General features: G+C 36.0%; 1 protein-coding gene across 1 annotated transcript; it reads left to right on the forward strand.

Moving 5' to 3' along the window:
• The first annotated feature begins 2,679 nt into the window (after positions 1-2,679).
• Positions 2,680-4,587, forward strand: LOC110820715 (bZIP transcription factor 44-like). The gene has a single exon (XM_022050296.2). The coding sequence runs from the start codon at positions 3,687-3,689 to the stop codon at positions 4,206-4,208; it is 522 nt and encodes a 173-aa protein (XP_021905988.1). The 5' UTR covers positions 2,680-3,686; the 3' UTR covers positions 4,209-4,587.
• Positions 4,588-13,882: the final 9,295 nt, after the last annotated feature.

A 13,882-nucleotide genomic window follows, 5' to 3' on the forward strand; every position in this document is an offset into this window, starting at 1 on the left:
AAATTGATACATTCATAAAGTAACGAATTTTACGTTTTTAATTATATTAAAATTTATTACTTTTAAATAAAATACAAATATTTTAATAACGAGATAAGACAGATGGTAATTGACATTATTAATGAGATCAATGCTTGTTAATCATTAAATATTAGCATTTATAGTTTATTTTTTAGTTAAATATCATTTATTAAATATACCATCATATTTTATCTTACACCTTACTTTATAATATATATGTATACATGTATATATTATTTTTAGTGTTATGATATTAATTTTATTTCTTTATTTCACAACACAATGTGTGTGTGTGGTATCGATACAAGGTAGGAAATAGATATTTTATAATAATAGTATTTTGTCATGTCAAGCAAAGCATAATGAACAAAAATCTTATTGAACGGTCCGTGTCATGATATATATTGCTATTTAATCAATTAATATTCGATCATAATTTAGAAAAATTAGATTGCCACATGAATATAATTAATTATTTTCAAAATAATTAAATAAAATCATGTAAACTCCTCATTTTTTTAATTTAATTGTTTGAAAAACTAATTTAATGTATATACCTAAATAACTATTTCTAATCTTAATACAATAATAAATATTATATATATATATTTATATATATACGTGGATAAGATTAAAGTAATTTAATATGTACTTGTAAATTAACTATTTCTAAAATTATTTTAGTACACGTGTCTATATTATAAATATGCATACGTTAGTACATTATAATTCATCATATCGATTATAATGAATGTAATTATAATTTATGATTGATTCTAAACGTGCATAAATTTAATTTATCACTGCTATGAATATTTTAGTGTTATATATCTATATGTAGATATGATCGATGTGCATTGCATAAAATATATTGAATTATAATACATTCGAAAGTTTAGTCTATTTAATACATATTTTCTATTATCATAAATATGTTATGGGTATGAATTTATGACATACCATTTTTGGAAAACAATGATGGACTCTCTCTCTCTCTCTCTCTCTCTATCTCTATAGTTATTTGTATTTGTGGCTTATAATGCGAGATTTAAATACGGAATATCAAGAAGCAAAACAATAAGAAAAAAAAAAAGTAGGGTATGATTATGTGATTTACTTGCTACAAAATATTGTGCGGTTTGCTTACTTTAATATCTCGACTTTTTTCTTTAACAAGATTCGTTATATATGCACTTTCTATTCATATGTGTATGTACATATGTGTGTGTGTATATATATACACGGCAAACTAGAAAAATTTTGTGAATTTTGGAGTTTGGGTCTTTAAATGAATATCTTTTGATGACAAATATATATATACGTACACACACAATAACTTTCTAACTTGGAAGATGACAAAAGAATTTTTGATCACATTAATAATTAATTAGTAAATAAATCAACAAAAAAAATTAGAGTTAACTAAATTGTGAAATATGTTGAGGAATAAGACACGTAGAATGCAGAAGACATACTGATTAAAGATATCCGAGAGTCTACTCACACATATATATATATGTCTTGATGTAAAAATTATTGTTTGCACTTAAGATCATAATACAAATTTGATCGTGTGTGGATAAATATTTATTTTTTATTTTAAAAATAAGATATTTGAGACTGTTTTTATAGTTCAAACATTAGTTCATAAATTTAATTAGAATAATTATAATTAGGGTAAAGTAAATCAAAAAAAATATTATTTAATTTGGAGAAATTAAGGAGAAAAGAAAAAATTAGATGCTGAGTTCAGACATCCTTTAGATCTTGCAAGTCTCAAAGTGAGTGAGTGGTGTCAGAAAATGAAAAGGAAAAAAAATAAAAAAAATAAAGAAAAAGCAAATTTCTGAAATATTTTATTTTTTATTTTGTGAAAAAGAGGCAACATTTGGGGAAGTGTGTCGGTGGTGGGTTCATTTGCACGCTAAACAATATATATATATATATATATATATATATGCGTGTGTGTATTATTTAATTATTTATTATAATTATGATTAATAATTATTACCAATTAATGAATCCAACACTAAAAATCGAACTTAGTGAATAGTTAACCAACAAACAATAACTAATAACGATTAACATAAGAACCATAATTAAAACAATAATTAAATATATTAATCAAAAGAATCCCACGTGTATTTTTTATTTAAAAACATCATTTAATTATTAACATATATATATTTAAAAAAAAATTATGAAAATGGAAATTATCAAAAGGGAGTAAGTAAGTAGAAGAAAGGCACGAAACAAGTTGCCACCAAACAGTGACATCTTTTTTGGCCTTTTTCTGAATTTCTCATTTTTCTTAAAATGTTTAATTTGATTTTCATGTGGGTATTTTAGATTATATATATATATATATATGTGTGTGTATGGAATTTCTAAATGTTATAAAAAAATATTCACCGGCTGTTGTTGTAAAAATTAAATTGGGAATTTGTTGGTTCCCAGCTGGATCTGCATAGTTGTGGACTCTTCTCCCACCTCACATCACATGTCCCATCAACTTTTTCCAACTACTTTATATATATATATATATTTTTTTTTTCTCTCTCAGAGAGGAGATTCCGATGTTCTCTCTTCTTTAATTTTTTTTTTTTTATATTTTTTCAATTTTCTCCTGTTGAATTTTCTGATTTTGAAGTAATTTCCTCATCAACTTGTTCCTCTTTTTCCATCTATAAATTCCTGGTCACTCAATAGCTTCTCCTCCTTTACTTTCTGCTTCTCCTCTTTACCGCTCTCCTAAGCATCTTCCTTCTCTTCATATATATTTTATATTCTTAATCTCGCGGCTTCTCAAATCTGAAGCCTTCTTCTTTAGCTTTGAGAGATCTCTTTCCTTTAAACCAAATCCACAACCCCTTTGCTTGATCTGGTTTTTCACCCCTGGATTCCAAGAAAAAACAAAATTGGAGTTTTCTTCTACACCAAACAATAGCCCAGATTTGCTTCATCTGGGTCTCCTTGGTCCATTTAGTTTCTGGGTTTTGTTGATTTTGCAGGAAAGAAACTTGGGTTTTTTTTTGCTTCTTCGTTTAAAGCACGTTTCCTTCATCTGGGTCTGTTTGGTTCATTTTGTTTCTGGGTTTTGCTGATTTTCCAGGAAAGAAAAAGGGTTTTGCTGTCTTTCTGGTTCATCAAAAAACCCATTATTGCTTCTCAGATTTATTGATGCTGGGTTGGTGTTTTTGATCTCTGTATCAAACATCAATTCAAATCTCATTTAAAAAAAAAAAAAAGTTTGTTTGGCTAACTTTTGAGCCTTATTTAAATGCTTAATATCTTGTTTTTAATGTTTGAAATTCATGTCTCCAATTCTCTGTGAAGGTCTCCTTTCTGAGTTTATGATCAATTCCTTGTTCAGGCGCAGGACCCAACTTGTTCAATCCTTCTCCGTCGTCTTCCTCTACTGGCTCTACTACGTTTCATGATTAGAAATTAATCTCTGCTTATTAATTAATCTATAATAGTTATATTAATAATAATAATCTATAAATAATCAAGAAAAATTTCTCCTGTTTCTTTCTTCAAATTTCAAGCTTTTTTTTACTACCCGGGTCCTGCAGCTTAATCAATAATTCTTCTTAAATCTCTCACTTTTTCTTCCCAGCCAAACTATTAAAAAAAAAAAAAAAAGAAAAGGAAAGAAAACATCCATGGCGTCCTCCAGCGGCACATCTTCCGGGTCCTCTCTGATACAGAACTCCGGCTCCGAGGAGGATTTACAGGCGCTAATGGATCAGAGAAAGAGGAAACGAATGATCTCCAACAGAGAATCTGCAAGAAGGTCGAGAATGAGGAAACAGAAGCACTTGGATGATTTAATGTCGCAGGTTAGTCAGCTGAGGAAGGAGAATCATCAGATCATCACCAGCGTCAACATCACGACTCAGCACTACCTTAACATTGAGTCGGAGAACTCAGTCCTCCGAGCTCAGGCGAGTGAACTCAGCCACCGGTTACAGTCTCTCAACGAGATTGTGAGTTTCTTGAACGCCAACAATGGCGGGTATGGAGGGGGAAACGACGGCGGATTCGGAGGTGGGAATAGTAATTTCACTTCATCATCGGGTGGCGCGCTGGCTGATCATCAGACGGCTGAGAGTTTCCTGGACCCATTCAACTTGATTTACTTGAACCAGCCGATCATGGCCTCTGCTGATATTTTTCAATATTAATTTACTTATCCGTAATTAAAATTAATTACGGGTAAATTTACAAGTTACAAAAATTTTAATTCTAACATATTAAAATTAAGAGTAACTTGTATTTTGGCTGGCAGAAGGAGAAAATAAATTACTTCTCTTTAGTGCTAAATGGGAAATTTAGAGAGAGAGAGGGGAGAATTGAGAAAATGGTTTTATTTTGTTTTTTGTTTTTTGTTTTGTTTTTTTTTTTGTTTTTTTTAAGAATTTATGTAATGAATTATAAGTACTAGGAAGTATGATAAAGATAATATTAGCATATATATATATATATACATACATACATATATATATATATATGTATGTGTACGAAGGGTTTTGTGGGTAATGAATGAGTCATTGTTTGTAAAAATGGTGGAATTGTTTTTATGATTGCAAAACCTTTTATTATTGATGTGATTAATCCCTAGTTTTATGGTAAATTAAAATGTATATGTTTTATATATATATATATATATATTCCACAAAAGTATAATCACTAAATTAGTATAAACAATATTTATAAGGAATTACAAATTGTACGTGTAATATGTAAAAGATTAGTTTGAAATAGAACATGTAAACGATTTGTATGCACTCATTTATTTAAATTATATATTGAAAACAATGTTAATTATTAAAAAAAATATATATACCGTAATCATAGCCCTAAAAATATTACACACATAAATATATAAATATGTAAAATATATATATAAGTATTTTTTGTGCTTTACTTTTCCACCCTCTCCTTTTAATATATCCCAAAGAAATTGGAAAAAAAAAAATTAGAAAAAGAGAAGAATGATCAAAGCAAACAAAAAAAGTAAATATATACTTAAATATTTAGAAAGAGACATTTCATTTTTTATTTTTATACCATTACAATTAGGTATAAATTTTATTTTATTAATAAAATTATTACATGACATTAGATACGTTACTATTTTTCGTTAAATAAAATTATGAGTTTGTCGTTTAAATATTTAGTTATATGGTACTGACATCGTAAGAATATAACTAAATTGATATGATCTATACCTCCATCGTGAACTGATTTAGATTTAAAAATCTTGTTACGTTAGATAACAAATTTATAAGATATATGACATCTGATGGTAAATTTTATTTAATTAGAAATAGTTACGTATCAAATTCGTTATTTCGTGAAAATTTCGTAAATTCGTTGTTTCGTGCTAACTCAATCAACAACATTTTATATAAATATTTTTTAAAAAAATATAATGAACAAATTTTAATTATGTATTGTCTTTGATCCACTTAAGCCCGAAAATAACAGTTAACAATTAATTTTTGTAGTGCTATATAATTTTTGAGTTAAAATAAAAAATAAATTAAATAAAATGGTTAGCATAAGTAAACTTTTTATTTTTTTAATCTATAAAATAAAAGCAATGATACTATAGAAATGGTAAATAGTGCATAAAAGTACGTGCCAAAATTAAATATAGAGAAAAAAAAAATAGTGATTAGCGTAGGATTAAAGTTAATTAATTAATTATAGTAGTTATGACTTTATTTAAAAGATAATACAGTTCTAAGTGCTCATGCAGTTAGAAGAGCAAATAACACGTGCAAGGGAACAATGGTTTCAGTTCTTCATGTACTTAATACACATGACGACCTCTCAAAATTAATAAATATTATCATATAATTAATTTTATTAATTACATTAATAATGCATGTTTCTTTAGATCTGCCTGATTAATTTTATATAACATAATAATAAATAATTTTTAAATTATTAATTGATATTTCATTTTATAGAAAATTATAAAATTTAGTTGGATTATTATTATAATTAAGGCGTATGTATTATTTTATTAACAAATTTTTATAAGTATTTATTAAAAATTTATATAATATAGTTTTATACAAACATTATTGATTGGGAAGTGACATGAATTTAAGGTAAGATTAAGAATGCTATTAATTATTATTAAAGTGCTAGCAAATCAAGTATTATTGCAATGAGTTGTAATTATTCTTAGGTGTTAGCGTGTTTCACTTTATATATGTAATTATTATTTAACTAACTTTCCCTTTTTTTTTTTTTTTTATAGTTATCAACAATAGTGTTTATAATTTTTATGTTATATTTTAAGATAATAGAGTATAAATTTTATTAATTGTAACACCCAAATTTATTATTTTTATTTTTTAATTTATTTTAATTTATATTAGAATTTTAGTTTAATTTTTTAATATTTAATTTATAAGGTTTTAATTTAATTTAATAAAAATAAAAATAATAGTAATGATAAAATATGGTAAAATTATTTTTGAGATTTAATTGAAATTGATTTTGGGAAAAATGGGTGAAAATTTAGATTTTGAGGGTATTTTTGAAAAGAAAATCGGAAACCGAGGGTCAAAATACAATTTAGGAAAGTTGTACCACGTCAGCAGCCACATCAGCAGCCCAGTCAGGAGCCCTAGCCAACCAGAACACGCCACGTGATAAGGAAGCTGATGCACGAGGCCACGCGAGACGGAGCCACGTGGGTGATCCGCGTGCACGCGATCGAACGGTCCAGATCTCATACGTGCGGACGGCCCAGATCTCACGCGCACAGACGACCCAGATCTCACGCGTGCGGACGGCCCATATTGAATCACGCACGGACGGCCCAGATCGTATTTTGATGGACGGTCCAGATTTATTCTCATTTTAATCGCGATTGGACGACACATATTAAATCGTGATGGACGACTGAGATTAAAAGGGAAAGGTTATAAATAGCCTCACCCACACCCGACCCCAAACCCTAGCTGCCAGTACCCTCGCCGGAGCAAAACATCAAATCGCGACTCGCGCCGGAGAAGCCGCCGCACCCGAGAGCTCCGCCGCTGGTAAGTTTTGATTTTTTTATGATTTTTTGGCCCACCGAGGGCCCTAGGGTTGTTTTATCGCATGAACCAATGCAAGTTTGGCCAAATTCGGCCAACCCGAGACGGATCGCTGCCGCGGGCGACGGTGCCGTTGTCGAAGCACGGTGGAGCCGCTGTGTCAGAATTCCGATATTGGCCGAAAAAGGGGCCTGGGTCTGATTTGGGGATTTTTTGGGACACGTGCAGGTACCGGAAGCGTGTTTTAGTTCCCGTAAAAAAATTTAGGGAATTTAAGGACAGCCCGTAGGCACAGTGTAAAGCCGATTTCAGACCCCGAAACAAGTAAAAATTTCTCACCCTATTTCCTATCACGGTATTAAAGTTCAATAAATGATAAAACAGTATTTTTGTGAATTAATGGATGTATATAATTGCTTAAGGTTGCTAATAGAGCCCGAATCTGGTGTATTTGTCGGTCAGTTATTGTTTGATCTATTTTATAGTTTCAAATGCAGTATGGTACTTGATGTGGTTATTTTATGGTTTCGTATGCATGAATCTCGGTTTTATTTATTATGGTTTGAATTATGGTGAACCCGATGTTGTGTTGTTTGTTTGGTGCTCATTACTGGTTTACGTGTTTATGTTTGATTTGATAATTGAGACCCAGGAAAATGGAAAAAAGTTATGTGAATTGATAAATGGATAATGTAGACAGCCTGACTAGATATCTTGGGAGATGGTGGACGGACCGGGTCCGTAGGGAACGTGGTCTCTTATATCGGATGAGGTATGGGGACCTTATGTGTTTCGGCGCCCATACCGGACAGGGTATGCGGACGACCCGTTTCACCCTTATACCGGACGAGGTATTAGGTTCATGGTTTTTAGGCACCCATACCGGACGGGGTATGGGGACGGTCTTGGAATTAAGTTATTAATGTTAATGGTTTACGTGTAGCGGAGACCCCATATGAATCCCCATGGATACTAGTAGGCTGGTAAAAGAGGAAATTTGTTGTCAGATTATTGAAGTACAAAAGTATAACATGTGTTACGTTACAAAGTGTATATGATTTTATTATGGTCATGATGTTATTGTTCTTATATGTTATTTTCACTAATCTCACCGAGGTAAGTGGACAGTAAAGATTTTTATTATTAATAAATGATTTTGTTATAAATTATACTCTATTGATCGTTTTTGTTTTCTACCAACCTTTATTTCTGTGGCAGTGAAATAGTGTGATGTCTTTACTGGGCTAGTGTAGCTCATTCCTTACTTAACCATTTCAGATCAGGAAGACGTAATTCCCGAGCCCGTCCCGCAGGAAGACGACGAGTTAGACGCCTAAAGATTTTATAGTTCTATTTATAATTTTCATTTCGAGTATTTCCTTTAATTAGCTTATTCTTTCATACATTGAATACGTTTTTGGTTATTGTATAAGGGATGTTAATCAGAATTTTTATTTCGCTTCCGCACTTAAAATTTTTAATACATACATCTTCATTTAAATTTTTCGGGGCCGTTACAGTTGGTATCAGAGCCGCGTTCCTTGGACTCATCCCTTACACAATAATACTTAGAGAAATACCCACCAATAAATCGTTACTCAACTCTTCCTTGTGAGATGCAGGTGCAAAGAAATGAGGAGAGGAAGACCCCCACTAAACCGAGCAGCCCGGGATGATTCGCTTCGAGAAGATGTGGACAGAATATTTGAGATGTTGGAAAGGATCATGGCCGCCCAGCAAGGTTGAGAGGAGAGAAGGGAGTTACCCGAACCTCCCCCACTACCACGGGTTGAGCCACCGCTACAGCAAGCAGATCCCGAGCCATCCCAGCACGAGCCTGCTCGATCACAGTACCACCCGGCACCACCGCCGCAGTATGAACCGGTGCCCCAGCCACCATATTGCCCGGCACTGCCATAGTACAATCCGGTGCCCCCACCATATCAGCAGGTGCCACTACAGGGCCCCCCAATCTATCCCCAGCCGGGCCCAGTCCTTCTTCCACGGGACCCAACTCCTTCCTTGATCGACCCAGGCTACATAGAGAGGTACAGGAGGCTGACCCCTTCCACTTTTGCAGGGGGATCCTCTTTTGAAGAGCCCAGTACTGGTTGGCGGAGACTGAGAGAGCTTTCAAGACCTTGGGAGTGGATCCTGAGCAGAGAATTGCCCTTGCTTCCTACATGCTGGTAGGGGAAACAGGTCGTTGGTGAGAGCTCAAGCAGACCACCCTGCCTACACCAGCCACTTGAGAGCAGTTCTTAGCGGCCTTCCATGCAGAGTATCTCCCTGAGGACATCCGACACCTAAAGGAGATGGAGTTTGTTCAGCTGGTCCAGGGAAACATGACGTTATCGGAATATGCTAGTAAGTTCATAGAGCTGGGCCGATACTTCCCGGAGACATTGATGGATAAAGGCAGGAAAGCCAGGAGATTCCAATGGGGCCTCCGCCCAGAAATCAAGCAACACTTATTGGTACTGGAGCTCAAGACATACTCAGCCGTTCTAGCGAAGACACAGATTGTGGAGAGGAGTTTCAACACCCGTCCTCAGTCAGCAGGGAGTCACCGTCCCTCAACTCCACCCCGTAGACCAGCACCTACTGCGCCGGTCCAACCAAATATGAGGCCCATACTAGTGATCCAGGCACCTCCTTAGGCTCCAGGGGCAACACGTGAAAAGATCTGCCAGCACTGTGGCAGAGATCACGGGGACTGACCATGCTACTGCCTCAACAACACCTGTCATATATGTAGTAGTGCCCAGCACTATGCGAGAGAGTGCCCGAGGAACTAGAACCAAAGAAGACCTCCTTTTTAGGATAGGGTTTACAACCTTACCCAGCAGGATGCTGACGCCGACCCGGACGTGGTACAGGGTACGTACACTATCTGTGATCATATTGCTCATGTTTTATTTGACACTGGTGCATCGCATTCATTTATTTCACATGTTTTTGCTTCTAAACTTAATGTATCACTGGATAAACTTGATTCAATGTTGTTTGTGTCTACTGCTGGGGGTGAAACACTATTAGGGGAAGTTATTTACAGGGCTTGTGCCGTGGAGATAACAAATAGGAAACTAAGTGTAGACTTGATAGGGTTAGACACGGGGGATTTTGATGTTATCTTAGAAATAGATTGGCTAGCGGCGCATCACGCCACCATAGATTGCTTTAACAAGAAGGTTGTATTTAATCCTCCCAATGAGGAGCCATTTACAAATTAATAAAATTATTTAGTACTTATTCCTTGATGGCAAGTTTTCTTAATTTTCTAGTACCTTAATCTTGCTATTTTCTCTAACTAGGCAAGCCCAAGAAGCAGATTTGTATCCAATAGATTCCAGTAGTCCGAGACTTTTCAGGTGTGTTTCCAGACGAACTACCCGGACTGCCGGTGGACAGAGAAGTCGAGTTCACTACAGACTTACAGCCAGGCACCCAGCCCATTTCGGTTCCTCCTTACCGCATGAGCCGCATTGAGATGGAAGAGCTGAGGAAACAGATCACTGAATTGCAAGACAATGGTTTTATTAGACACAGTGTGTCCCCTTGGGGTGCGGGAGTCACTTTTGTCAGGAAGGGAGATGGAACATTGAGACTGTGTATAGATTACAGAGGATTGAACAAGGTTATAATTAAAAACAAATATCTCATTCCCAGGATTGATGACCTCTTCGATCAGCTGCATGGTGCACAGGTCTTCTCTAAAATAAACTTGCAATCAGGTTACCATCAGGTGAAGATAAGAACAGAAGACATCCCCAAGACGGCCTTTCGAAACAGGTACGGACACTATGAGTTCCTGGTCATGCTATTTGAGCTAACCAACGTCCCGAAAATCTTTATGGATATGATGAACAGGGTCTTCAGAGAGTTCTTGGATCAATTTGTTATCGTGTTCATCGATGATATCTTAGTCTACTCAAAAAGCAGAGAAGAACATGCTCACCATCTTGCCCAAAGTTTTGCAGGTCCTCAGAAAAAAAAAGTTATATGCAAAGTTGAGTAAGTGTGGATTCTGGCTTGAGTAGACGGCCTTCCTAGGACACATCATATAAAAGAAAGGAGTATCAGTGAATCCCGAAAAGGTTGGAGCAGTACTTGGCTGGGAGAAGTTGACGTCAGTTAAGGAAATCCGGAGCTTCCTGGGGATGGCAAGTTATTACTGCAGGTTCGTTGAATGATTCTCCAGCCTAGCAGCTCCTCTAACCCGACTCACAAAGAAGAATGCCAAGTTTGAGTGGAACGAGGACTGTGAAAAGAGTTTTTCAGAATTAAAGAAGCGGCTGACTACTGCACCCGTACTGGCTTTACCGAGCGGATCAGGAGGATATACAGTTTATAGTGATGCCTCCTATCTAGGCCTGGATTGTGTCCTGATGCAGCACGGGAAAGTTATAGCATATGGGTCCAGACAGTTAAAGAATCATGAGAAGAATTATCCCACCCATGACTTAAAGCTTACCGCAATCATACACGCCTTGAAGACCTGATGCCACTACTTATACGGAGAGACCTTTCAGATCTATACTGATCATAATAGTTTGAAACACATATTCACTCAGAAGGATCTCAACATGCGTTAGAGAAGGTGGATGGAACTCCTTAAAGACTATGATTGTGATATCTTATACCATCCGGGTAAAGGCAACGTGGTAGCATACGCTCTCAACAGGAAAAGTGCAGGTATCTTAGCCCATTTAATAGTTTCAGAGTGCAGGCAAATTGGGGCCATACAACAGGTTCGACTTCAGAACCTGAGGAGAGTCACATGTTTGGGCCACCTGACAGTCCAGCCCGAGTTAATCCAGAGAATAAGGGAAGCTCAGTCAGTCGACCTCGCCCTGGTGGTCCGCAAGAAAGATGCAGAACATAGAGTGAGCTCAGAATTCTGAATCTCTGCTGATGGGTTACTCCATTTTCAAGACAAGATGTGTGTCCCAGACGACAGCGAGTTAGAGAGAGACATCATGACAAAGTCCCATAGCTCGAAGTTTGCCATGCATCCTGGAAGCACCAAAATGTATTAAGGCATGCGACCCCGATTTTGGTAGAATGGGATGAAGAGAGACATAGCCGAATTTGTATACAAATACTTGATATGTCAGCAGGTCAAGGCAGAGCATCAGCGCCCAGGTGGGCTACTTTAGCCGTTACCGATTTCGGAGTAGAAGTGGGAACACATCACCATGGACTTCGTAATGAGATTACCCAAGGCAAATTCAGGACACGATGCCATCTGGGTAATCGTTGACCGACTTACCAAATCTTCCCACTTCTTGGCCATCTGGGTAAGTATTTCTTATGATTACGCCCAACAGTCCACTTGAGCAATTTTCCATTCTCCCATTGATTCCTATGAATATAGGAAACTTTTCTTTCTCATTCACAAATCCATCTTTGTTTATGCTGATAACTCTCAGTTTGGTCCTACTTTTGGTTCATTTTGTTACTAAAAACGGAGGAGGAAACTCAGTACCAAATGCTTGGCAATCCTTGGTAAAGCTTATTTATGATTTCGTGCCGAACCCAGTAAACGAACAAATAGGTGGTCTTTCCAGAAATGTGAAACAAAAGTTTTTCCCTCGCATCTCGGTCACTTTTACTTTTTCGTTATTTCGTAATCTCCAGGGTATGATACCTTATAGGTTCACAGTTACAAGTCATTTTCTCATTACTTTGGGTCTCTCATTTTCTCTTTTTATTGGCATTACTATAGTGGGAATTCAAAGAAATGGGCTTCATTTTTTAAGCTTTTTATTAACCCTTTGGACAAGTTGGTAAGAATGTATATCTGGAAAATAGTCAGATTGCACGGAGTTCCAGTAACAGTGGTATCCGACAGGGACCCCAGGTTCACTTCTCGATTTTTGAGTGGCTTTCAGCAAGCCATGGGAACAAAGCTGTCTCTCAATACTGCCTTCCATCCTCAGACTGATGGACAATCAGAAAGGACAATCGTACACTTGAGGATATGCTCCGAGCATGTGTCCTTGAATCCGGGGGCCATTGGGACGACCATCTACCCCTGATAGAGTTTGCTTACAACAACAGCTACCAAGCAAGCATCGACATGGCTCCATATGAGGCGTTATATGGGCGCCCATGCAGATCACCGATTTGTTGGGAAGAATTGGGCGATAAAAGATTGTTCGGCCCGAAGTTGGTAGAGGAGACCACGTCTAAAATAGTTAAAATCAGAAAGAACATTCAGACGGCTCAGAGCAGGCAAAAGAGTTATGCGGACACCCGAAGGAGAGATCTAGCATTTGAGAAAGGCGACCGAGTGTTCCTTAAAGTCACTCATTTCAAGGGAATTAGTAGGTTCGGCAGGAGGAGAAAATTGAATCCCCGATTTATTGGACCTTTTGAAATCTTAGACAGGATTGGTACTGCTGCCTACAGACTAGCACTGCATCCAGAGCTCTCCAAGGTCCACATCGTGTTCCATATATCCATGCTACGTAAGTATAACCCGGACCCCTCTCATGTCTTGGCTCATGAACCGCTTCCACTCCAAGAGGACTTATCTTATGAAGAAGTACCAGTCGGTATCACGGACCAAAAGAGTAGGATACTCTGCAACCGAAAAATATCATTTGTAAAGGTCGTGTGGCAGAACCACACGCCAAGGGAGGCTACTTGGGAGCTAGAATCAGATTTTAAAGCCCAGTATCCCCATTTGTTTGACCAAGAGTAAGAGAAAAATTTGGGGGACCAAATTTCTTTAAGGGGGGAGAGTTGTAACACCCAAATTTATTATTTTTATTTTCTAATTTATTTTAATT

Source organism: Carica papaya, chromosome 6 (assembly GCF_054855325.1).
Source record: "Carica papaya isolate Zhongbai chromosome 6, ASM5485532v1, whole genome shotgun sequence".
Taxonomy (NCBI): domain Eukaryota; kingdom Viridiplantae; phylum Streptophyta; class Magnoliopsida; order Brassicales; family Caricaceae; genus Carica; species Carica papaya.

What these genes read in the sequence shown, in the direction of transcription:
- LOC110820715 (XM_022050296.2), top strand. Translation starts at nt 3,687, where the DNA reads ATGGCGTCCTCCAGCGGCACATCTTCCGGGTCCTCTCTGATACAGAAC.